The sequence below is a fragment of the Hemitrygon akajei genome, chromosome 7 (assembly GCF_048418815.1).
Source record: "Hemitrygon akajei chromosome 7, sHemAka1.3, whole genome shotgun sequence".
Classification (NCBI taxonomy): Eukaryota; Metazoa; Chordata; class Chondrichthyes; order Myliobatiformes; family Dasyatidae; genus Hemitrygon; species Hemitrygon akajei.
Genome location: NC_133130.1, coordinates 59,686,444 through 59,712,056, shown reverse-complemented (window position 1 = coordinate 59,712,056; position 25,613 = coordinate 59,686,444). Strand labels below are relative to the sequence as shown.

At 36.9% G+C, this 25,613-nt stretch overlaps 1 protein-coding gene across 3 annotated transcripts in view; it reads left to right on the top strand.

The window, feature by feature from the left end:
* Window positions 1-25,613, top strand: part of LOC140730482 (proteasome activator complex subunit 4-like) — a 123,984-nt gene that overhangs the window by 37,063 nt on the left and 61,308 nt on the right. For all 3 annotated transcript variants that reach the window (XM_073050964.1, XM_073050963.1, XM_073050965.1), the window contains 15 exons: window positions 635-727; window positions 3,068-3,333; window positions 7,923-8,109; window positions 8,357-8,450; window positions 9,155-9,215; window positions 15,161-15,311; window positions 16,790-16,888; window positions 17,842-17,911; window positions 19,610-19,677; window positions 20,090-20,305; window positions 20,495-20,652; window positions 22,183-22,278; window positions 23,242-23,297; window positions 24,681-24,737; window positions 25,345-25,400. In XM_073050964.1, the coding sequence (XP_072907065.1) occupies window positions 635-727; window positions 3,068-3,333; window positions 7,923-8,109; window positions 8,357-8,450; window positions 9,155-9,215; window positions 15,161-15,311; window positions 16,790-16,888; window positions 17,842-17,911; window positions 19,610-19,677; window positions 20,090-20,305; window positions 20,495-20,652; window positions 22,183-22,278; window positions 23,242-23,297; window positions 24,681-24,737; window positions 25,345-25,400 (1,728 nt within the window). The remainder of the gene's footprint in view (window positions 1-634; window positions 728-3,067; window positions 3,334-7,922; window positions 8,110-8,356; window positions 8,451-9,154; window positions 9,216-15,160; window positions 15,312-16,789; window positions 16,889-17,841; window positions 17,912-19,609; window positions 19,678-20,089; window positions 20,306-20,494; window positions 20,653-22,182; window positions 22,279-23,241; window positions 23,298-24,680; window positions 24,738-25,344; window positions 25,401-25,613) is intronic.

Sequence of the window (25,613 nt, the reverse complement as noted above, 5' to 3'; positions counted from 1 at the left end):
AAAATGCTTTAAGAACTCAGCAGGTCAGGCAGCATCCATGGAAGTGAACAAACAGACGTTTCAGGCAGAAGATTCACAGCCTGAAATGTTGACTGTATGTTCATTTCCTTGGATGCTGCTTGACCTGCTGAGTTCCTCCAGCATTTAGAGTAATTAGGTAATACTTATTTTTTATAAATAATAAGATTCTGGAAGCACTGACTTATGTACAGTATCTGAAATACATCTTGTGGAAATGTTTGATGATAAACTTCAATAAAAAAAATAAATGACAAAAAACAACCTCTCTGTTACAACAATAAAAGTCCTCTCTACGTTATAATAGAGTTCTATTCCTGAGAGCTCTCTGTAACCCAAATAGTTCACAAGTTAGAAATGTGGCTATAAGCCAAGCTCCAACATGGCAGAAAATGCTTGTAGCAGCTGACAAATCTATACTGCCAAACTCCCACAACTTGTTCATATGTATGGGCTGTACATAAGTCTGGCATTTGTAAGATGGGGCTGACCCATAGGATAGAAGAAGCGAACAATATCGTGAGAAATATTTATCTGCAAATGATTTCTATTTCAATTTTTATTTTGATGACATCAATGTACGTTCAAAATAACATCTAAAATTTTAATTTCATAGGGGGGTCCTAGTAAGCTTGCACAGAAGCATCTGAATGGGCTTTTTAACAGTATTGAATCTTTCTATCATCCATCTAATAATGGGAGATGGTTGGTAAGTACATTTTTATTTTTAGTACCATCTGTTATTTTTTTTAAAAAAAACACTTCAATCATGGATGGCAAGATGTTGTCTGTTCAGTTGTTTGTTGATTTGAATGAATGTTCTGGACAGCTTGTACCACCCAGCTCATAGTAAATGAGGAAACTATTTCTGATACATGACTCAGAGGATATGTTGCAATCACTGAAATGCTATAACTGGTAATAGGAAGAGAACTTTCCTGACTCTTTTTTATGCAATAAGGTAAAAAGAGCTTGAAGCACTATAGATGAAGTCTAATTACTGTTCAAGACTTCGTTGCTACATAATTAACATTTAAACATTCTGCATTAAAACTCTTTCCTCTTCAAATACCAATAATTTGCATACTAGGTATAGAAAATGTGAAATTTTAATTTTTTTTAAGATATTGAAACTAATTCTGATACAAATGTCTGTTTTCAGAAGCAGTAGACAGCATTGCCTGCATTAATATGTGTACTTCTGTTTTGTAATTGAACATTAACCAGTTAGTAAAAGTCATTGTTGCAGTCATGTAACAGATATATTTATGTTGCCCCATGCCTGTAATTATTTGGTATTGAATGCCCTGACGAATACATGGAGCATAACAGAGTCGCCTTTAGGTTTATATTCCTTGTAGGCTTTTTTAGTATACAAAATAAAAATAGATGCCTTGGATGTAACTAGGAATTTGGAAAAACCTGACTTTTCTATCTGGTTAAGTTATTCATAGCTTTGTTTACATCTTTAAATTTAATCTTTCAGACTGCTGTTAAATTTTGGGGTATTTTCCTGTAAGATCATTGCTTGTAAATCAAATAACACTAAACTTCAGTCAGTTTTTCTACTTTTGGAGTTTGGAAAATAATTTGTGCTTTTTTTTTGGTATCTCTCCTGCCACCTTAACTCCATGGTCCTAGTTCCAAATTTGCAGTTTGTGCTTCTGCAAGCAGTTTCAACAGATTCTTAATATCAGCATTTCTCTGCATGCGCTGACTTAATGTTTCTAAATTATCGGTTTAATGAAGAGTGGCAAGGAAATTGGAACAGCATGAATTCTGCTTCAAAATGATTTGCCAACCTGGTGAAGATGCAGCATAGGATGAGATGTAGATTTAACAGCAGAAGCAGTGTAGGTCACAGTTAATAGATTGATTCTGCAGTCATTAGTAGCTCTGGGCACTTAAACAACCATCTAACGATGAAGCTTCATGAAGATTCAGGCTTGATAACAGTGCAGCACAACACCAGTGGAAATGACAAGCATGCTCTGACAGAGGAGCTGATGTCTCCACTGTTATAGAAGCCATTCATCACCCAAATTGATTTATTCTACATGATTATTCAGTACAGCTGCTTGTACTGGATATGGGGAGAGGCAATGTTCCCTGCTAAGTTATAATGGTGCAGGCTTGTATTCCAGAACTAGTTATTTGACAAATGAAGCTGAGGAAATAAAACATATTTTACTAATTGTTCCTAAATCTTGAAAGTTAGGGACGGTTACTGTAACAAATGTTTGTCCAGGTTTCATTTATTTCATTCTATCCTTTTCCTTAAAAGCAAAATATTAGGAGGCCATGATTAAAAGGTTTATTGATGTAGATTAATTTCAAGAAATTCTGGCATTCTCTGAAAATTAGATTAATTTATCTTTTATTTTTAGTTTTTCTGGTGTTTTGTACCTCTGTGATCAACTAAATTCTAAATAGCATATCACAATTGTTTAGCTTTGATACAATAATTATGAAGTTTCAGCGCAGTAAGTAGGAGATTTCACTTGTTTTTGCTGGTATTGGAAGTACAAGCTCTGTTTCAGAATTAACAATTGCTCTTTCATTTTCTCATTTTCCCAGTGTTCTTTTAATACTTATATGTAATATTCAAGAACATTATAAATTCTTCTTTATAATGTTCGAGTATTAGGACTTTATAAGGGGCAAAATACAGAAATTAAAATGGAACTGAGTTACACAAGTCAATGACATTCATTGTGTATTATATATTGGGATAGACTTGTATTCAATTGCTATTCAATGCATTATGTGCATTAACTCTGTTCATAAAGTTCCAGGTTGTATTCATCATTGCAATTTGTTAATTAAATTTTTTTGGGTGACCCAATGAAAGATATATTTTTGAGTTCAATGGATATTTTTAATCAAAACTTTTTTGGTATAGTATTTCCTTGTATTTCCTTTTTCCTCTTGTATTTCCTCCTTTTCCCCCTTCCCACTCCATTACTCTTTCCCCTGTCCTGCCCTCTTTCTCCTATATCATATCCTTCCCACAGTTGTGGGTCATTAATGAGCTCCTTTTTTGTAACAGATGAAACTGATGAAGTTGATACAACGTCTACCTACCAGTGTTGTTAGAAGACTACACAGAGAACGGTATAAAAAGACAACATGGTTAAACACTGTACCAGACAGCCACAAACTGACAGAACAAGACATTACTGATTTTGTGGAAAGCATTAAACAGCCTGTAGTGCTTGCTATGTTCAGTAAAATTGGAAGTCTTGAGGCTGCTCAGGCTCTTCAAAATCTTGCTCTGATGCGACCAGAGCTTGTCATCCCCCCAGTGCTTGAAAAGTAAGTAATAGCTTGGGGTTTTCATGTTTAGTTCCTACTGTTGGCTTTGTTAAATGTATAACATTTGGGGAAATTAGTAAAGTGATGCTGTCATGAGTGTTTTTTGAAATCTGGTCTAACTATCTTAGGGGGTAAATAGAATAACTTTGGAATGTAGTTAAATTTTATGCTTTAAAAACAGATTGCTGTATTTTGGCAAAATTGCTGTTGCCTGGTTGTGAGCATAGTGATAGAGTACTACAGCACAGAAACTGTCTTCGGCCCATCTACCGTAGATTTCGCACTACAGAGCGCACCTGATTAAAAGCCGCTGGCTCTAATTTTAGAAAGAAAATCAATTTTGTACTTGTACAAGCCGCACCGGATTTTAGGCCGCAGGTGTCCCACGTTGTAATATGAGATATTTACACAGAAAGATATTACACGTGAGGATTTTTAAACTTTTAATTAAATCCATATGGTAACATAAACAAATACATATTGCAAATGCTTTTTTTCGAACCGTGCCTGTAACACGGCTACTTTTAAATATACATACGTATCGGTAACACACAAATTACGTTGCGTATACATTCCAATATCTCCTAACGACTGGTAAAAAAATATATACTGCAGCCTACCAGGAAAAGTTATTGATCGCCTTTAACTTAAAAGCAGCATTCTCGCGCGGGTCTAATGCCCCCACCTTCCCGTTTATCACAAACCGGTATTTCCCACAAGACGCGGCGAAACCGGATGTGACGTCATAGTATCCCGGGATGTAGTACTTCTAACTTTAACTAGAAAATACTAACAAATGAATTACTAAGCAAAAATATTATAAACTAAATAACTGCCATAAAGGCAGCACAATGCTTTTCTTCGAGTGTTTTCCATGTTGATGAGGGTGAGTACAAATGACTGATTTACAATAATTTAATTGTGAAAGTGCGCTTGATTTATCGTACAATTTCATTGGACCTCTGTGAACTACTCATCAATTTTATTGGTCTACTGTTACGAGGCAAAATGTTTTTGGCGGCATGAAAAAAAACCATGCATTAGCCGCACCATAGTAAAGGCCGCAGTGTTCAAAGCTGTTCAAAATGTGGGAAAAAAGTAGCGGCTTATAATCCGACATCTACGGTAGTTTGTGCCAATTTGGTCTTCTAGTCCCTTCTACCTGCACCCAGGCATTCTGAGTGAAGAAGTTACCCCTCAGATTTCCCTTAAGTATTTCACCTTTCACCCTAAACCTATGCTCTAGTACTTGTCTCACATAATTTGAGGAGGAAAGGCCTATGAAAGAGATGGGATCTTTCACTCGCAGGCAAGTTTTAAACAGTAAGTTGTAGGGAAAGCTTTCGTGAAATTTAAAGATTAGGTTGTGGGACGATGGTAGCAAATTATTTGTCCAGAAATAAAGCCCACTAATGAGAAGTGTAGTCTATTCATTATTTTGTGTTACTAAACTGACAAGTTGCATTAATTGAATTGAGAGTGTCCAGTTGTAACTGTTCATTTGTTTTTCAGTAAATAATTTTTAGAATTAGTACATGGTTGTGTTTAATCAGCCATTTTTAATGTGTCTTCAAAAATCTTGAAAGCATTACATCAGTGTGTGGTGCACTGAATGGTGTGCCATACTGCAAATGGTCATTAAAGGAGAATATTTAAAGAAAAATCTAAGCCTGCAACACTGGCTTCAGACAGTTATATAAATTGTTACAGTTGCAAGAAAAAGTTTGTGAAACCTTTGCAATTACCTGGTTTTCTGCATCGCTTATTCATAAAATGTGGTCTGAGTTTCATGTAAGTCACAATAATAAACAAATACAATCTGCCTGAACTAATAACACAAACAATTGCACTACTTCACGTCAATACTGAGTACATCATTTAAACTAGTGGTCACCAACCTTTTTAAGCTCAAGATCCCCTACCTCAGCGTCAGTGAAAGGCGAGATCGACCCCAGATTGATTAGTCACAGGCATGTGCACTGAGGCAGGAAAGACTGGAAGTAAAACCCCACAACCCGGAAGTAGAAATAATGCATAAACACCAGGGGTATCCACCGTTTTTTTGCACCGTTGACTGGTTTAATATTGACAATATTCTTGTGGACTGGCCAATGGGGGGCAGGGGGGTGTTAAACACAACGGGAATACAGCGATACTTGAAGCAGGTTCCTTATGTCTAGTCTATTCCGCCGTTTAGGTTTTGCGGCTCTCGGCATTTAGCTGCTCTCCCGCACTGCTCACTTTTTTCCACTGAGAAAACTCAGCGGGTTCGTCTTTAAGTGCAGGGTGCTTGGACTCAGGGTACCAAAGCAGTTTTGAGGGCTTCATTGCCTCATTAGACAGCCTCCAGGCTCGAACTCCAGCCTCCCACCCACCCGCCATCAGATGCCTTGGCCAGGTGCAGCTGGTCGTGGGTGGGGTGAGAGGACAGGGTCAGGATCGGAGGTCCCTGTGCCGGGGCCGCGGCGGTCGCAGTCCAGAGAGAGTGACAAACCAAGCGAGGAGTGTGACAGGCCTGCGCCTGCCCCCCTTATAGGAACTATCGGCCTATAAAAGTGTGGCTCGAGGGATGACTTTCAGTAGATCACAACGAGGTAGCTGCTCTGCTACTTACGAAACCTTGAGCCTGAATTAGGTCGTCTGCGAATATTTTAGCACTGGGTTCCCCACGAACATTCGGTGTGCTAAACAGGTTTAGAGGCGGCGCCCATCTGTCCGCGCTCCAGGCCAGTAGCATTGGTGGTTCTCACCGGCCGCGTGAGGCGAACACTGGCGCAAGGGTATCACTGCGTTTAGGCGACTGATGACCTCGCGTGAGTTCATGTTCAACAGTGGCCGTGACAGGGAATGAGGAAAGGTACAACTGACTCATATTGTTTCCTCGCGGCCCGGTTGTTGGGGACCACTGAAGTACACTCTGTAGCGCGGGGGAGCTATGCGCATGTGCACTGGGCAGAAAGAACGGAACTAAAACCCCGCAACCCGGAAACAATCTCTCAACAGTATTTGTGTATTTATTTTTCTTTTTTTTTCGGGATCTACTGGGAAAGTCTCAAAGATTGACCAGTCGATCACGATCGATGGTTGGCGACCACTAATTTAAACAATCACAGTCTAGGTTCAAGGTATGTGAACCTCTAGGGCAATGTCTTCTACAAAAGCTATTTGGAGTCAGGTATTCCAGTCAATGAGATGAGATTGGAGTTGTGGGTTAGTGGTGCTCTACCCTGTTTTAAAAGAAAAAGACTCCACAAAGTCAAGTTACTGACAGAGCCTGCTCTTCTCCAGGAAGGTGTGTTTATGTGCACCATGCCTTGATCAAAACAACTTTCTGAGGGTCTTAGAAGAATTGTAGAGATGTATGAAGCTGGAAAAGGCTACAAAAGCATTTCCAAAGATCTGCGTGTTAATCAGTCCACAGTAAGAGAAATTGGCTACAAATGGAGGAAATTCAGTACTGTTGCTAATATCGCTAGGAGTGGGCGTCCTGCAAAGATTGCACCAAGGGCACAACATGCAAAGCTGAAGGAGGTGAGAAAGGGTAACAACAAAAGACCTGCAGAAATCTTTAAACCTGCTAAAGTCTCTGTTCATGTGTCCACTACAAGGAAAACACTGAACAAGAATGGTCTTCATGGAAGGGCACTATGGAGGAAACCACTGCCCTCCAAAAAAACTCAGAGTAAACCATCAATAGAAGAAAGTCTGTGTTTTGTGATGGCCAAGTCAGAATCTAGATCTTAACCCAATTGAGATGCTGTGACATGACCTGAAGAGGGCTGTTCATGCAAGGTATCCCAGAAATATTGATGAACTAAAACAGTTTTTTTTGTGGAGGAATGGTCTAAAACATGTCCTTACCATTGTGCAAGTCTGGTCAGTAGCTATAGGAAATGTTTGGTGGAGGGTATTGCTGCTAAAGGAAGTTCTACCAGTTAGTAAATACAAAGGCTTACAAACTTTTTCCAACCTGTACCGTGAATGATTAAACAATGTGTAAAAGGATCTAGTGCTTTCCCGGCTTATATGATGAATAAATTCTTTTTGGGCTTCAAGCTGGGTAAAGGTATCGATTATAACTGACATCTCAATGACAAACTACCATCTTCTTTATTCATCCCTGAAGAACTTGGCAGAGCTTATCATCGAAAAGCTGGTTATAATCGATACCCTTACCTGGCTTAAAGCCTGAGAAGGGCTTATTCGTGATTAAGCAATGAGTTCAATAAAGACATGAAAAGTACAATTGTCAGTGTGTTATTAGTTTAGACAGATTGTGTTTATCTATTATTGTGACTTGAATGAAGATCAGATGACATTTTATGAATAATTAATGACAAAAAACAGGTAATTGCAAAGGGTTCACAGACTTTTTCTTACAACTATATATGCGAGGAACCATGTGGTCACCTGTTCCATCATGGAAATTTGCTTAAACACTCAAATGTGATGAAATTTATCTTTGTGCTTAGTTATGATAACTCAACTTTATTTCTTTGTGTTATATTTGTTCACAACTTGCAAGATCTGTGTTATTTTTGAAATGCTGCATTTAAATAACTATACTCCATTTATTTCCTACCTTTTAGAACCTATCCTGCGTTGCAGACTTTAACAGAGCCTCACCAACTTACAGCGACACTGAGCTGTGTGATTGGAGTTGCTCGCAGCTTGGTATCGGGAGGCAGGTGGTTCCCAGAAGGCCCAACGCATATGCTTCCTCTATTAATGAGAGCTCTACCTGGGGTGGATCCAAATGATTTTAGCAAATGCATGGTATATTATAATTTGTTCTTAGATTTGTGGATAAACAAATATAAAGTTACATATTTACCAAGGTGGTTTTATTTTAACCAGGTCTGGATGATGAATTGTTGACATTTTTCATTGACGATTGGGTATCATACATACTATATTCTCATCTCATTAATGTTCTAGATGTTCAGTATGATATTAATACATGGATAGCATTTTGGTTTCAATGTTGTAAACTGAACTTGTATAATACCTTATTTCCATGCAGATCACCTTCCAGTTTATAGCCACGTTTTCTACTCTTGTGCCTTTGGTTGACTGTTCATCCATTTTGCAAGAGAGAAATGATCTCTCTGAGGTAGGTTTGTTTAATAAATTTTAATAACAAGCTTTCTCCTTTAAAATTGCAATTTAATAAAAGTACTGATAAAGTCAATGAACAATAGACATTATAGCATTTAAGCAGTTAATAGTTTCTTTCAGCCAAGAAACTAACCATTGTGTTCACACCCGCTTTTTATAGAGCTGTCTTCATAGTTAATTCTTTTCCTTTGATGTTGTCTTTATCTGACAACATTTTACATTTATCTTTGTTCAACTTTAATGCTGGAAAAATAAAAGTACACAGAGGACAGTCAGGATTTGAAAGCAAAAGTGTTTCCCTTTGCTCTGTTGAGGCTGAGTTATGCTCAGTTTTTCCAACATTTTATGTGTATTGCTTGGATTTCCAGCATCTACAAATTTTCTCTTGTGTGTGATGGTATATGGAAATTCACAGGTCAGGGGTGAGTTGGGTTGAGACGACTTTTAAAGTTTAAAAAAAACTATTGTTACTCTTAACAATTCTGGTTTGATGAATTTTCTTTTGGCTGGGCTACTTGCATGGATCTGTAGCTCAGCAAAAGTCAGCTTCTTTATATGCAGAAGAACCTGGACAGAAAATTAAGAGGTTGGGAGGCAAAAGGCAATTATTGGCATCATCATTTTCATTTAACTGAAATCAGAAAATCATTGATACTATAATTTCTGTTGAAATAATATTGGTGCCCTTTTCTGTTTTAGGTAGAAAAGCAACTTTGCTCAGCAACAGCAGAATTTGAAGATTTCGTTCTTCAGTTTATGGACAGGTATTTTTCAAGGGTTCATTTGTTGCTTAATCAATAATAAAAGGTTCATAGAAATAATTTGCCATTGGAGTTGCTGGGAAAATGTTTATTGTATTTAGTGGATTCTAGTTAATTGGGAAACATCAGGACCAGTACATTTTGGTCTAATTAACGGCTGCTCCAATTAGCTGAAGTTTCATGGAAGTATTAAAAATGCATAATAAGCAAACTACCGTTTAACTGAGTAACAAATTGAGTATTTAAATTAAAGAGATAATTAAAACAGGAATAATATAACTACGGTATTATAAAACTGTAGTTCCTAATAGTTATCGATGGAGGAATTCGTCCAGTGTACCTTTCCGTGTTCTTTTAATTGATTACAATTGAACACAATCAGCACAGACACTTAGTGCAGATAATGGACTGCCTTCATACAGTTCTTTTGATAGTTATATCCCCTTAATCTTCATTTACATTGAAATTATTGACTATCACCTTTAAAGTTACAAATTCTTCATAATTCCTGACTTGTTGAACTAGTAAAATCATTTAACAACATTAGAAAATAGGAAAGCTGAGTGTGGAGCTTTACCTCCAGCCAAGCCAAAGGCATTGTTTTAAGATTTTATGTGCTTGGTCGATATTGTAAAAGCTATAATTAAAATAAATCTTCCTTTAAAAATTGCAAGAATATTTAAGAGTGTTTTAAATAAAGCTGTAGGTGAGTAACATCTTCCCATCTCCAGTCTGAGAGTTCTCGTTGAAATTTAGTTCAGACAAGTGTGAGCTGTTGCACTTCGGCAGAGCAAAAGGGATCTGGAAATACAGGTCCATCATTTGTTGAAAATGGTGTCACAGGTAGAGGGCGTCGTAAAGAAAGTTTTTGGCATATTGGCCTTCATAAATCAATGTATTGTGTGCATGAGATGGGATAGTAAGTGTTCGGCACGGACTAGAAGGCTGGAGATGGCCTGTTTCTGTGCTGTAATTGTTATATGGTTATAATATGTTGAAGTTGTATAATATGTTGGTGAGGCCAAATTTGGAGTATTGTGTGCAATTTTGATCACCCACCTACAGGAAAGATAAAAAATAAGGTTGAAAGAGTACAGAGTACAAATTTGCAAGGATGTTGCCAGGTTTGGAGGACCTGAGTTGTAAGGAAAGATTGAATAGGTTAGGACTTCATTGGTTAGAAGAGTGAGAAGAGATTTGATAGAGGTAGTCTCCAAAATTATGAGGGGTGTAGATTAAGTAAATGCAAGCATGCTTTTTCCTCTGAAGTTGGTTGGGAATACAACCACAGGTCATGGCTAAGGGTGAAAGTGAAGTGATTGTGAGTGTGGAATGAGCAGCCAGCACAAGTGGTGCACACGAGCTCAATTTCAACGTTTAAGTGAAAATGGATAGATACATGGATAGTAGAGGTGTGGAGGGCTGTAGTCCTGGTGCAGGTCGGAGGGAGTAGGCAGCTTAAATGGTTTTGGCATGGACTTGATGGGCCAAAGGGCCTGTTTCTGTGCTCTACTCCCTAACTTTATGACTGGGGTTTGCACCCTGCCCAAGTAGTGATGAGCAAGGGATTGAAGAGGATTCCCACAGTGCAATGCAAGATGGAAAGAGGAAAGGCAGATATGTCAGCATGTCAGTTAGCATTTCTCATATGTTTACTGGGACTGTGTCAATCAAGGATTTGTTTGAATTGCAGCTCCTTAACACTTGGAATCAGTGGCCATTCACATTATATTTTACTTACTGTCCTTGGAAAAGTACAGGGTACAGAGCTATGAGAGATATAATCGTATTAAGGGCACCATATGGATTTGATAGACTGATGTTCAGGAGGTCCTGAAGAGAGAATTCAGGGAGTTAGGTAAGAAATTGAAAGGCAGGACCCCTAGGGTAGTAATTTCAGGATTGCTGCCTATGTCACGTGCTAGCGAGTGCAAGAATAGCATGATCTGGCGTATTAATGTGTGGCTGAGAGACTGGTGTAGGGGGCAAGGATTTAGATTCTTGGATCATTGGGACCTCTTCTGGGGGAGGTATGACTTGTACAAAAAGGACGGGTTACACCTGAACCCAAAGGGGTCCAATATCCTAGTGGGCAGATTTAATAGAGCTGTTAGGGAGGATTTAAACAAACTTGGCAGGGGGATGGGAACCGGAGTGGTAAGGTTGGGTAAGGGGACAACGGAAATAAATCAAAGATAGCGTGCAACAGAGATTATAGAAAGAATAGGCAGGAGATGAGGCTTAATTACAGCCAGTGGCATGAGTTACAGAGCAACAGAGGCATGGTGCAGTTAAAACAGAAAGCAACAAATACTGGACTGGGAGTGTTGTATTTGAATGCACACAGCATAAGGAATAAAATGGACGATCTTGAAAATCAGCTACAGATAGGCAATTATGACGTCGTGGCCATCTCTGAAATTTGGCTGTCATTGGGAGCTGAATGTCCAATGATATACAGTATATTGGAAAGATAGGTTAGTAGGCAAGGAGGGTCGTGTGACGCTGTGCATAAGAAATAATATTAAATCATTGGAAAGTGATGACATAGGATTGGAAGGTGTAGAGTCTCTATGGGTTGAGTTAAGAAATGGCAAGGGTAAAAGGATCCTAATGGCAGTTGTATACAGGCCTCCAAGCAGCAACCGCAAAATGGATTACAAATTACAGCAGGAGATGGGAAAGGTGTGTCAGAAAGGCAATGTCATGATAATCGGGAATTTTAATATGAAAGTAGATTGGGAAAACCAGGTCAGTACTGGACCTCAAGAAAGAGAGTTTGTAGAATGTCTAAGGGATGGGTTTTTAGAACAGCTTGCTGTTGAGCCCACTGGAAGATTGGCTGTGTTGTTTGGGTGTTGTTCAGTGATCAGGAGGTGATAAGAGAGTTTAATGTTAAGGAACCCTTGGGGAACAGTGTTCACAATATGACTGTGTTCACTTTCAAATTTGAGAGGGGAAAAAATAAAATGCAATGTGTCAATATTTCAGTGGAATGAAGGAAATTACAATGGTACGGAAGGGGAACTAGCTGAAGTTGACTGGAAAGGGACATTTGCAGGAAAGACAGAGCAGCAATGGCTGGAGTTTCTGTGAATCTGAGGGAAGTGCAAGACATATATTCCAAATAAGAAGAAATTTTCAAAGGGAAGAAGGACACTACTGTGGCTGACAAGTGAATTCAGAGCCAAAGTAAAAGCAAAAGAGAGGGCATACAAGGAAGCCAGAGCTAGTGGGAAGATAGAGGATTGGGGAACTTTTAAAAACTTGCAGAAGGAAACTAAGAAGGTCATTCAGAAGGAAAAGATGAATTATGAGAGGAAGCTAGTGACTAATATCAAAGAAGATAAAGATACCAAGAGCTTTTTTTAAGTTTATAAAGGGTAAAAGAGAGTTGAGGGTAGATATAGGACCAATACAAAATGATGCTGGAGATATTGTAATGAGAGATGCAGAGATGGCGGAAGAACTGAATGCGTATTTTGTATCAATCTTCACAGTGGAAGACGTCTGCAGTATACTGAACATTCAAGAGTGTCAGGGAAGTGAAGTTAGTGCAGTGAAAATTACGACTGAGAAGGTGCTCAGGATGCTTAATGGTCTGAGGGTAGATAAATCTCCCGGGCCTGATGGAATGCACTCTTGGGTTCTGAAGGAAGTAGCTGGAGAAATTGCAGAGGCATTAAAAATAATCTTACAAGAATTGATAGATTCTGGCATTGTACCAGATGACTGGAAAATTGCAAATGTTACTCTGCTATTTAAGAAGGGTGGGAGGCAGCAGAAAGGAAACTATAGACCTGTTAGCCTGACACAGTGGTTGGGAAGTTGTCGGAATTGATTGTTAGGGATGAGATTCTGGAGTACCTGAAGGCACATGACAAGTAGGCCAAAGTCAGCATGGTTTCCTGAAAGGAAAATCCTGCCTGACTAACCTGTTGCAATTTTTTAAGGAAATTACAAGCAGGATAGATAAAGGAGATGTAGTGGGTGTGGTGTACTTGGATTTTCAGAAGGCCTTTGACAAGGTGCCGCACATGAGGCTACTTAGCAAGATAAGAGCTCATGGAATTACAGGGAAGTTACTAGAGTGGGTGGAGCATTGGCTGGTTGGCAGAAAACAGAGTGGGAATAAAGGGATCCTATTGTGGCTGGCTGCCGGTTGCCAGTGGAGTTCCACAGAGGTCTTTATTGGGACCGCTGCTTTATATGATGTATGTCGATGATTTGGACTATGGGATTAATGGATTTGTGGCTAAATTTGCTGATGATACAAAGATAGGTGGAGGAGCGGGTAGTGTTGAGGAAGCAGAGAGCCTGCAGAGAGATTTAGATAGTTTAGGGGAATAGGCAAAGAAGTGACAAATGAAATACAATGTTGGAAATTGTATGGTCATGCTCTTTGATGGAAGAAATAAACAGGTATGCTATTAGTTAGATGGGGAGAGAATTCAAAATGCAGAGATGCAAAGGGACTTGGGAGTCCTTGTGCAAGATACCTTTAAAGGTTAACCTCCAGGTTGAGTTAGTTGTGAAGAAAGCGAATGCAATGTTGGCATTCATTTCTTTAGGTATAGAATGTAAGAGCAGGGATGTGATGTTGAGGCTCTATAAGGCACTCGTGAGACCGCACTTGGAGTATTGTGTGCAGTTTTGGGCTCCTTATTTTAGAAAGGATATACTGATATTGGAGAGGGTTCAGAGAAGATTCATGAGAATGATTCCAGGAATGAAAGGATTTTACCATATGAGGAATATCTGACAGCTGTTGGACTGTATTCCCTGGAGTTCAGGAAAATGAGGGACAAACTCATAGAAACATTCCGAATGTTAAAAGGCCTGAACAGATTAGATATAGGAAAGTTATTTCCCATGGTAGGGTACTCTAGGACAAGAGGGCACAACTTCAGGATTAAAGGATGTCCTTTTAGAACTGAGATATGGAGAAATTACTTCAGTCAGAGAGTGGTAGATCTGTGGAGTTTGTTGCCATGAGCTGCTGTAGAGGCCAAGTCATTGGATGTATGTATTTAAGGCAGAGAGAGATGGTTTCTTGATTAGCCAGGGCATCAAAGGGTATGGGGTGAAAGGTGAGGAGTGGGGATGACTGGAAAAATTGGATCAACCCATGGTTGAATGGTGGAGCAGACTAGATGGGCCAAATGGCCACCTTCTGCTCCTGTAGCTTATGGTCTTATATTAGGACTTTACAGATGAAGACTGCCAAAACGTTCCAACTGGGGTTCACTGGTCTTAAGGGTGATTGGCCCAAAGTACTTGGGATGGTGAAACAATTTGGTAGAGTATCTTATAAACTGTGTGTACTTTTCCATTTCTGGGGTGGATGTTTGAAGGAGATCTTAGAGTTTTCTATTCTCAAGCCATATCCTTGTTCATTTGGATCCCTGAAGCGTTTCATTTTAATCAGTAAATAATCTTGTATGATCTTGATTTAAATAAGACATTTGGAAACCCAGATCAATTTCATCATAAGATGCATGGAACTCCAAAAATAAACGCTATTGGTTTGGCGAAGATTTTTGAGGTTGTCACCAAGTTTATCTTGCTTTATTCCATTGCTTTATTGCAAAAAAATACTTTGGATATGTAATTACCTTTTTTTTTTCCCTCTTTTGAATATAGATACTGCATTTAACATAATTTCATTCTAAGTGGTAATTAACCACTCCATAATAACAGCCAATGCCTTAAAAATCAATTTCCTCTATTTTCAGTACTTTGGATTAAATGCTACCTGTCTTTCATAATTGATTAATTTTTGAGATTTTAGTATTCTCCTCTTACCCACAAGTATACTTGAGTTGAGCTGTGGTTTAGTTATATTTCTAATGGAGAAATTGGGGAAAGATTTTGTTTGCTGAAATGGAATGTGTGAATTGAAATCTGCCTATTTTGTTGTGTTTCAATTGTGGTTTATTTGAATTTAGGTGCTTTGCACTGATCGAAATTAGCACTCTGGAACAAACCAGAGAGGAGACAGAAACTGAGAAGATGACTCATGTGGAAAGCTTAGTGGAACTGGGGCTCTCCTCAACTTTCAGTACTATTCTCACACAGTGTTCCAAAGAAATTTTTCAGGTACATGGATTAATATCTACATTATGTTGATAATCTACACTTAGTGGCCACTTTATTAGTACACCTGCTTTTTAATGTAATTATCTAACCAGCCAATCAAGTGGCAGGAAAACAATGCATAAAAACATGCAGACATGGTCAAGAGATTCTGTTGTTCAAAATCAGGGAAGGAATATGATCTAAGTGACTTGATCATGGATTGATTTTTGGTGCCAGATCAGGTACTTTGAGCATCTTAGGACCTGGGATTTTCACACACAACAATCTCTAGAGTTATATGGGGGGAAAATGCTTTGATAATGAGAGGGGTCAGAGGAGAATAGCCAGACTGATTCAAGATGACAGGAAGGCATCAGTAACTCAAATAACCCATATTACAACAGTGGTGTGCAGAAGAGCATCGCTGAATGCACAACATGTTAACTCTTAAAGTGGATGGGCTACAGCAGCAGAATACCATGACCTTATACTCAGTGAGTACTGCAGTGAGTCTTTTAAATTACCCGCGCATCAAAAGCCACTTCCCTGTGGGATATGGGGCTTGGCCTGTGTAAGGAGCATTGCAGTCCCTTTCACTAGCTTCCCTTTAGCTGATGACATCACAGTGCCGGTAGAATTTAACTGTAGTGTGTAATAACCATGAGGTCTCTTTTCGCCATGGACAGGGTAGATGAGGATAGTGCGGAAATGGTTGACAGTGGGCGATGTGCTGCAGTAAAGAGGGCGGTGCACATTTTAGCTAAGTAGCTACCACTGTGTGTATGTTTAGTATCTGCTTTGTCCTGCCACTTCAGGACTCAGTTTAAATACGTATCTGTAACCAAGTTTAGCTTGAAGAGTTTAATGAATATTTAGTGTCTTTTTTTTGTCTTGTAAATAAATAGTTATCCTGCTAACCTGATTTCCCACGACGGTACTTGGTGGTGTCACTTTTTTCTGTTGATATTATGTTGGGTGATTGCACCAGTACGAATAATTAATTATTTAGAATAAAATTGACTGCAAAAATATATCTGCAGTATAGATTCCAGTTTTTACAAATGCATGTAGGTCACTCTTTGGAAATTATCACTCATTTAAAACTGAGTGACATGAGGAATTTGCGCTTGCCTTGCTCTTCACCCAGTGGGTATTGTAAGATGGTGAGTTTTTGTTGCCTCCTCAACAGCAGATGAGTTGGTTTCAATATTTGTGACTGATATCAAGCTTGCTTTTTAACACTGTGATGTCAATTTGGACATTTTCTGTATGTCTAGATTGGCATCAAGATAGTTATAATAATTATGAATTTGCTTGTTTAACTGAAACATTCCATTGTATAAGGTCTGGAGTCTGGAAAATGTCTGGAAAACAGCAGAAATTTGTGATAATGTCTTTCTTATATAGTGTATTTGGGGGAAAGAAAATGCAAACAAGCAACATGCTTTTGGTGAAATTTAAAAAAAAATGTAATAATTGCTTATCCATTATAATTTTAGGTTGCTTTGGACAAGGTGTTTAATTTTGCTACAACGAATATTTTTGAAACTCGAGTGGCTGGTAGGATGGTGGCAGACATGTGCCGGGCAGCATCTAAGGTATTGGATTTCTAGAATTCGTATGATGAACATATGGCTGAAAATGTGATATAACATTTTGAACATTTATTCATTGTAAGATGCATTTAAAAACTAAAATTACACGATTGGTTTTGAAGTATTTGAATAGGATGTAATTAAGTTGCTGAAAGAGATGCTGAGTTAAATTTAAGTCCTGGAAGTATCCGTTCAAGGCAACCTTTTTTTAAAAACTTTTTTGAATTTAAAGTTGAGGTAGGTAACATGAAAAATAACTTTAGTATTCATGTTTTTCAGACCAAAACTGGATTCCAATATCAGTTATTTGTTCCTGTATATTTAAGCTAATTCCTTATCCTGCCTATTCAGGTTTTAAGTCTATTGCCGAGATAGATTCATTCTACATTTGGTTATCATCCTCCCTGTTGCCCCTCAAAATTCCTTTGTCAGCCATTACCTAACTTTGCTAAACTTAGCCTTGATTAGATAGGATCTGCTTCTTTGTTTGTTCTTATAGAAGTGTTCCATTATGAGACTGCTATTAAATGCTACTGAAGATTTTATAAGGGTGCTTTTGAGTCATTTGCATATTTTTTCTATGGTGACGAAAACTGTATTTCATCTTTATTTCACAGGATGGTATTGCATGGTATAGAAAGCCATTCAGTACATGATATTTTTTTATCCAGATAAATTACACATCACTGCAACATTTTGTTCTTTGAATAGTTTGTTGAACACCCAAAAGGATTTTTCCAAATATTTACAGTAATCCAAGGCAACTTTGCTGATTGTTTGTTCTGTTATTCTAGTTGTTCCAAATGTGCATTCAGTGGGGGTTCCATGATTAAAATAATGCTTGGTATTTTTATATGGAATTGTTTGAGAAGCCCTGCACTTCGTCATTATATCCTGTTATGTAAAAACATTCAAATGTGATATGCTCTGGAATTGACTGTTACTTTTTTTTCTAGTGTCGACCCGCCACAGCTTTGAAACAATTTGTGCCACATTGCTGCAACGTAATAGCTCAACTAACCATCAGTAAGCATTGCAGCTTTAACATAATGGTGACTGTAACCGTATGATTTAATGGTGAAATTAAACATTTAATCTCAAGTATTGTAAAGTTCATTATAAATTGGTATGAAGAATAATGGATCCTGGTATAAATTGCTTGAAGATCAGTGCAAACGTGGTTTAGCAGAGACTTATATTTAGCATGTATTCAATTCCTTTCCTGCTTCAAGGAAGCATCTCAATTGAAGAGAGCTTCTTTGTAGCCCATGTCTCTTATTGCCAGAGATTTCCACTACCGATTCTATTTTATTTTGAGATTTCAGTTCATGCTGTGATAACAGAAAAGGTTTTAAATTATAGAATGAAAGCACTTAAATATTGGTTCTGTGTCAATGTTAACCTTACTAATATTTTGAAATGTTTTGCTTGGGTTGCTGACCCTTTTACTCCATATTCTCTTCAATTTTGTTTTGGTACTATTTTATTTTTTTAACTTTATGTTTAAACTTGTTTGTTTTCAGTTTTTACTGTGGTCTTTCAAACTGATTTTGATGTGTTGAACTGTACAAATTTAGTTTTAGATATCAAATTCTGAAAATGGTGAACTAATTCAAATTAATTCAATTATAAATTATCCACTGAGGTAGCTCTCTCAGTTATTAGAATGTCTAAATCTGTCTTTGAACATTACTTGAGATTTCTGTCAGTTTTCCAGTTAATTTATTTTGAAGACAACTCTTTGACCAAATCTCAAGACTGTTTGAAAATTTGACAAAAAGATTTTGTAATTGAGCTGAAGATTTTGTTGGACATTGCATTGTAAAAGAATCCAGGTCAATCCTTAGGTCTCTGAATTGTTAGTCTAATAACAATATCATTTAGAAATTATGTGATGAATAAAACACCTGTATCCTCCATAGGAAGGAAAAAACTGAATTTTCAAGAAGTTGTTTCATTAATCTTGCAATCTTGTTCAGAAATTATAGTGATGAATCTGGGTTTTTGTGTGTGTGTGTGTGTGTGTGTGTGTGTGTGTGTGTGTGTGTGTGTGTGTGTGTGTGTGTGTGTGTGTGTGTGTGTGTGTGTGTGTGTGTGTGTGTGTGTGTGTGTGTGTGTGTGTGTGTGTGTGTGTGTGTGTGTGTGTGTGTGTGTGTGTGTGTGTGTGTGTGTGTGTGTGTGTGTGTAAATATCTATGTGAGAAGAAATTACAAAATATGTAGTTAAGATTTAATGGATGTAGTTTGTGGAGCTTGTTTTAATTGCTCTGGTAACTTGAGGGAAGATCTAGCTTGACATATGGAATTAAATATAATTTGACGCTTTCTGAAACCAGTTGAGTTGGAGAGTAAAAGTAAAGGCAGGAGTAACAAAAAATTTCTCAGGATATTAAAGTGTGATCAGTTGCTTTCATTCACATCTGTGATGTGGCTGTTTCAAATTTTGAAGTTGAATCAATAGTAATGTGCTCATGACACAAAACTGGGCTATTTTTGATGTTTGAGCATAACTGAAAGAACAAGTTAGCATGGTAGACAGAATGTCAGGTGCTGCTGAGAGGAAGAAAGTGCAAGCTGGTAGGGAAGAAAGCATGATCCTTAATGTGGTTATCAACTTTATCCACCAAAGAAATTCTGATCAGTGATTGACTGAAAATCTACATATTTGGGTGAAAAGGAGCATAAAATATTAAGACGTATCAGGATTATTTTTCATTCTTTATAGATGATGATGTATTGCAGGAGCAAGAGTTGGATAAGGAACTGCTATGGAATCTTCAGCTGTTATCAGAGGTAAAATTAACAAAGTTCAAAATAAATTATAATCAAGAAAGTGAAAAACTTGAAATATGAAGGTGATTTGTCCCCTTTTATAACAAAGGACGCATGTTTATGCTTTTGATTTTTTTCCCCTTTTGGTTTAATTTATTTCCATGCTTGCTTTAGATTTTTTTGTGTTCTTCTGTATTACTAATTTGCAATTTTTGATTGAGAACCTGTAGCAACTAATCTTCTCGTATTATGTTCCACGAGAAGTTTTCTTATGCCAGGAGCATATCAAAGCTGGAAGGAGACATTATCTCCACAGCATAGACTTGGTTAATTTTCATTCAAAACTTCATTCCAAAGCAGTGTTTAACAGATTCTGCAAATACTAATTTTATGTCAGCAAAGGTTAATGCAGCATATTAATTTATTTTTTCAGGTTACGCGTGTAGATGGTGATAAATTGCTGCTGTACAAGGATCAACTTATAAACATTCTGCACCGAACACTACACCTTAAGTGTAAGCAAGGATATACTCTGGCTGGAAATTTGTTACATCATCTCCTTCGTTCAACTACATTAATCTATCCAAAAGAGTACTGTAGTGTACCAGGTGGTTTTGATAAACCATTCACAGAGTACTTTCCCATTAAGGTATATTATTTATTAATGGATATGATAACTGTTATTTTCTGACTTTTGTATTATGCTCCAGCAAAATAACTTAAGCATTTTTCCTATTTAGGCATCACATGCAAATAGAAGTTCTGTTGTTTTGAAATTTTATTCAAATAATACGCTATGTTTCCCTTTGTCCTCTCTTGACCTAAAATATGTCCATAGGATTGGGCAAAGCCAGGGGATCTGTGGAAACTGGGTATTCAGTGGCATGTTCCTTCTGACGAGGAGATAACTTTTGCCTACTACTTGCTGGATAACTTCCTTCAACCTGAGCTTTCCAGACTCAAACGCTGTGCTGATGGAGAAATAGAAATGTCAAGGTTTGTTATAATATTGATGAAAAAGATGTTCTTTTGGGAATAGCTAGAGGTAAGGATGGACTAATGGGAAAAAATATATTCTCAATTCATTGTGATTTTGGTCAGAATTACTTTTATTCTGGCAATTTAATAATTTGTTCTGGATACCCTAATTTCAGCATATGTAGTTTGCATATTATCTGCACTTTCCATTGAGATCATAATAATTTTAGTTGGCTAATAAATTTGTGGGAATGAAACTGAACATGAAACATGTAACTGACTTAAATTCTATCATATGCAAACTAAATGCAATGCACAAGAGTGCGATGTTTTCAGCAAGACAGATAAATGTAATTTCAAAACGTAGACTGGGGTAATGCTAGGAAATTTCAGTGTCTAGTGTTGACTGTTTCTGGACACATTGTATTTGTGTAAGAGTTCTAATATTCACATAAGAGGTGCTTTGCTTCTGAACTATTTTGCATATATAAATATACTAGGAAATCTTGAATGAGTTTGAAATTTGTTGACAGCCTAATATTAGCTATTGACTTTTTATCATCTACATTGAGAACATCAAATATAAAACTGCTTTCAATTATCTGATAGATACTGACGTCACTTTGTCTTATGGGGGAGAATTTATAGATTTTGCATCTTCACACTCTAGTCCATTGTTTTCTGCCTTGATCTCTCTGCCCACTTAGTTTTAGCTCCCATATAATCAGCATCTGTTTCTAAGTGTCTCGGTTTTCCATTGGGTATAGCTCAAGGCATTGTGAAACCTAACTGTTTCTTCAAAAACATGTTGCTTTCACTCGCATTTATATTGTGGTCAGATCCCAATTTGTGTATCAGTGACTTGACCCTCTGCTTTCTTACTGAAGAAAGCAGTAAGAAATTTGAAAGCCTGACAATTTTTGTTTTGCTTATACCATTTGCAACCTCTCAAATTTTATGATCATCTTTCAATCATCTGCTTTTACTCATAGAGCACTGATGCAGGCCCTTTAACACAATTGGTTCATGCCAATCAAGATGACTATCTGAGCTTGTCACACTTGGCCTATATCCATTTCAACCTTCCCTATCCGTTTTGGTTTATAAATATATTTTAAATGTTGCAATTGTGCCTGCCTTACACTTCCTGTGGCAGCTCATTCCACTTACCCACCATAGTCTGTGTGGATAAACTCATCTTCTCTGGCCCATCGACATCTTGCCTCTCCCAACATAATCTCTTCCTCTTCCATAATATATTCTCTTCCTGGACCTTGCTAACTATTGTCTAGTTGGACGAGACCACATGTGTCTAATTCTATTTTGATGTCTCCATTTACACATAGTGAATTACCTGCTTCTGCCCTGATAGAGAATGTGTTTTTAAGTCGATGTGCTTTGGGATTGAGGGGGAAGGTATTCAAAAATCTAGAAGGAAAAACAATTTTAATGTTAAAATGTAAATATTTAGAGAAAAATGTTTCAACTGCTAACTTAAGACAAATATATAAATTCTGATAATGTAATTACTTCCACCTTTCTCTCTAGGGATGATATTCACCAGAGTTTGTGTATTGTACAGAACTGCCTGATGGGCTCAGGGAGCCTGTTGCCTTTCCTTGGTGGTGACCCCATACCTGACTTGTAAGGAAATTTGATGTTGAATATAAATTGTGTTTTGTTTATTTGAATTTTATTGTTTACCAGTTCCATATGTTCCTTTGAATCCGTTTCTTATGGATTTGAACATGGGAAGGCATCATACTGAAACCATGTTCCTACTTTCTATTGCATTTCAGTATGAGTTGGGTGTTAGCACTTGGAACAATCCACGTTTTTCCGACTCAGTCTAGTCAGAAAGTAGGCTAATTGTAGTGTCTTTTATACTAAAACATTTTGCTCTGGCATGCCAGGCTGTTCATTGAGCTCACATGGTTAAATTTTCCCCAGAAATATTTCAGAAAATTAAAGCTCAAATGCTACATTGAGAATGCTCAGAAATTTTAAAGCAAAAACACTTTTTAAAGTGGAGTTTCTTGGAGAGCGCAAGATTATTAGTATCCTCTGCAAGTGGAATACACAAAATAATTTGAAATTTTATTGAAATAACCAGATTAGTATACAAATTATCTACAATTACATATTCTAATGTTTTATTCCACTGTTTTATGAATACAAAGGAATTACAAAATTAACAATTACCAAATAAATGTAATAGCAATTACAAATTTAATCTGCAATCAGCAGTACCACCTTGTTAATATTCTCCAAATGGTGACAATATTGTGTGGCTTTATACATTTGAGAAATGCTTCATAACATTGATTTTAATATTTGAGGCTCAGTTATTCCTGAATTCTTCAGCAAAGTTCCACTTTGGTAACTTCAGTGATATGAAATCTTATGCAGAGGCTTATTCATTGATTTTGTTTATTTATTTGCCTTTTTGCATTTTTGAGTTATTGCTTTGTTTAATTTTGCTGCTGTTTTTAATTTCAATCAAAAATACTTCTGTTGAAGTACTGATCTCCTTGTTTAATCTTCAGTTTTAATGTGGTGCTGCAAAGTCTTGTAATATTGAAGAGCTATGCAATTATTGTCTTGCAGGGCTCCAACTCTAGTATCTTTGGAAGAGTTGAAACTTTGCGTTGGTGTTAATTATGGTATGTGTCTAATTTTTATTAGAAAATATAATGAATGCTAGAGTAAGAAAGTAGATCAAGATGGAATTACTTAAACTTGAGCAGCAAGTATAGAACTGTTAATATTTCCATGCCACCCAAATTCTGGATTCCTGCATATGCTTTTACAAGTACAGACTTTCTGATTTTTATTGGTCTTATTACTTACATGACCTTAAAGTGGCACTCTTTCCTTGTCTTTTGATTTATAAGTCATTCACATTTTCAGCTAAGCTTCAGTGCTCAAAAATAATTAGGTTAAAGTACCAAATTCCATATCTAATATAGAGAGATTTTGCATTTGAGGTGATAAAATACTTGTTTAAATGTGTATTTGAAGGAATACCCCAATAATCTGCAATTGATAACTAAGTTAAGTTTAATTTAATTTGCACTGTTAAATTACATGGTTTATTTAAATGTATTTAAGGGATTGGACTTTAGAATGTATTGTTAAAATGTTGTAGTGTTTGAACGTATTTGAATACTTTTGTATTGAATGATTCTTAACGTCAGAATTCTCATTGATAGGTAATTAAGCGAGGCATTTTGCTGGCAGAACTTTACAGTATTTTTGTGTGCCTGTGTAGTTCTTGCCATTAATTAAGCAACCTTGGTTTTGAAGAATATTGATTTTTTGTGTATAGGCTCTTTTTGAGGTCAATGGCAAGTGACAGAGTTTTACTCTAAATTGCAAGCAAAATCCAGGATAATGTTTTATCTGGGTGATCTTCCATCGACGGATCACTGCCATAAATGTTTACTCTAGAGAGGCATGAACTCTACATGTGTCTTAATAAGTGTCAGATATGCTGAGCATTTCTAGCATTGTATGTAACTGTATTCAATAATTTTTTGTTTTGATATCTCAGCATTTCCAAACACAAGTTGCATCTAAAGGAATAAAACTGAATTTTCAGTGCTTTCTTTTGGAATATAGTTCTGTTTGATGAAAAATTGAACCCGAGTAATTCAGGCTATTAAAATTTTTAAAATTAATTTGTGCAGTCTGTCTTTACAATATAGTTACCAAATACATAGATTTTTGAGTTGTTATTATGAAACTACATGACTACAATCAGAAAAAAGTAATTGAAATATAATTTTGTATGGCTGAATGGCTAAAATATTGTTCCATGAGTAGTCTTACTGTATCCTTTATCATGTGCTTTCACAAAGCGAGTATATGAGCTTCCATTCATTAGTTGGGGAAACCTGTGACAATTTTGTGTAGATTAAAACCCAACATAAAATACTATGCTTGCAGATCATTTACAGTTCATCTGAAATCCAATGGTTTTCTTAGGCTTTCAGAGTAAAATCATGATATTATTTCTGATGTGTACTCAAATTTCCACATTTCAGATACTACAAGAGAAAATTACAGGGAAGCAATTGCCCAAGTCATGAGAAAGCTGCTGCGTAAGTATCAGAGAAAGGTAACAAAAATTAACTGACAAGTTTTGAATTGGTCTTTTGGGGATAGTCTGTAGTTGTTCAATTTTCTGTGGAAAATTGGGTGTGGATCAGTGTTGCATCTGCACTGGAATAGCCTGGCTTTGGGGAAGCTATGTGGAGCTTCAACACTTCAACTAGACTGTTGTCCGAATTCATTTCCTTAGTTGTGAGTAGTGTATCCAGTCTCTCTTTTATCCACATTAGTGTACAGCCACTTTAGCATAGCTGACATGTAATATAATGGAAATTATCCACATGATGGTTTTGGCTGAAGATATTTGTTTGCATTTCTACTTCCCCTGAACTCTGAGGCACTGTCACTTCTTTTTCCAAAAATCCAAGCAAGAGAAAACTAGTCAGAAAGGAGCATGCATTTCCCCCCTACTTAGAGTTATAAAGGAATAAAGCACAATAACAGACCATTTGGCCCATATAGTCCATGCTGAACTGTTATGCTGCTGAGTCCAATTGACCTGTAGCCCACTGTATCCCTTCCATACAACAGCAACAATATTATAGATATAAAGTCCTGCTAACAATATATATAGTACTTACTTCTCTTTGTTTTTAGATCATATGTTGGATAACTCTGAAGATGACACAAAATCTTTATTCGTAATAATTAAGGTGAGAATTAAAATCAATTTAAAAAGACATTTTTTTGGCATGATACTCCAATAAATGTATTACCCAATGATTGAACCATTTTTCCTGGGAAACTAGGTTTATATCTGGTTGTATGAATTCAGTTATTATTCAGAATTCAGTTACTTATGGAGATTGGTCATGTTTTATACATAATTTTTCCCCAATTACTTTTAATGAATATTGTGTACATAA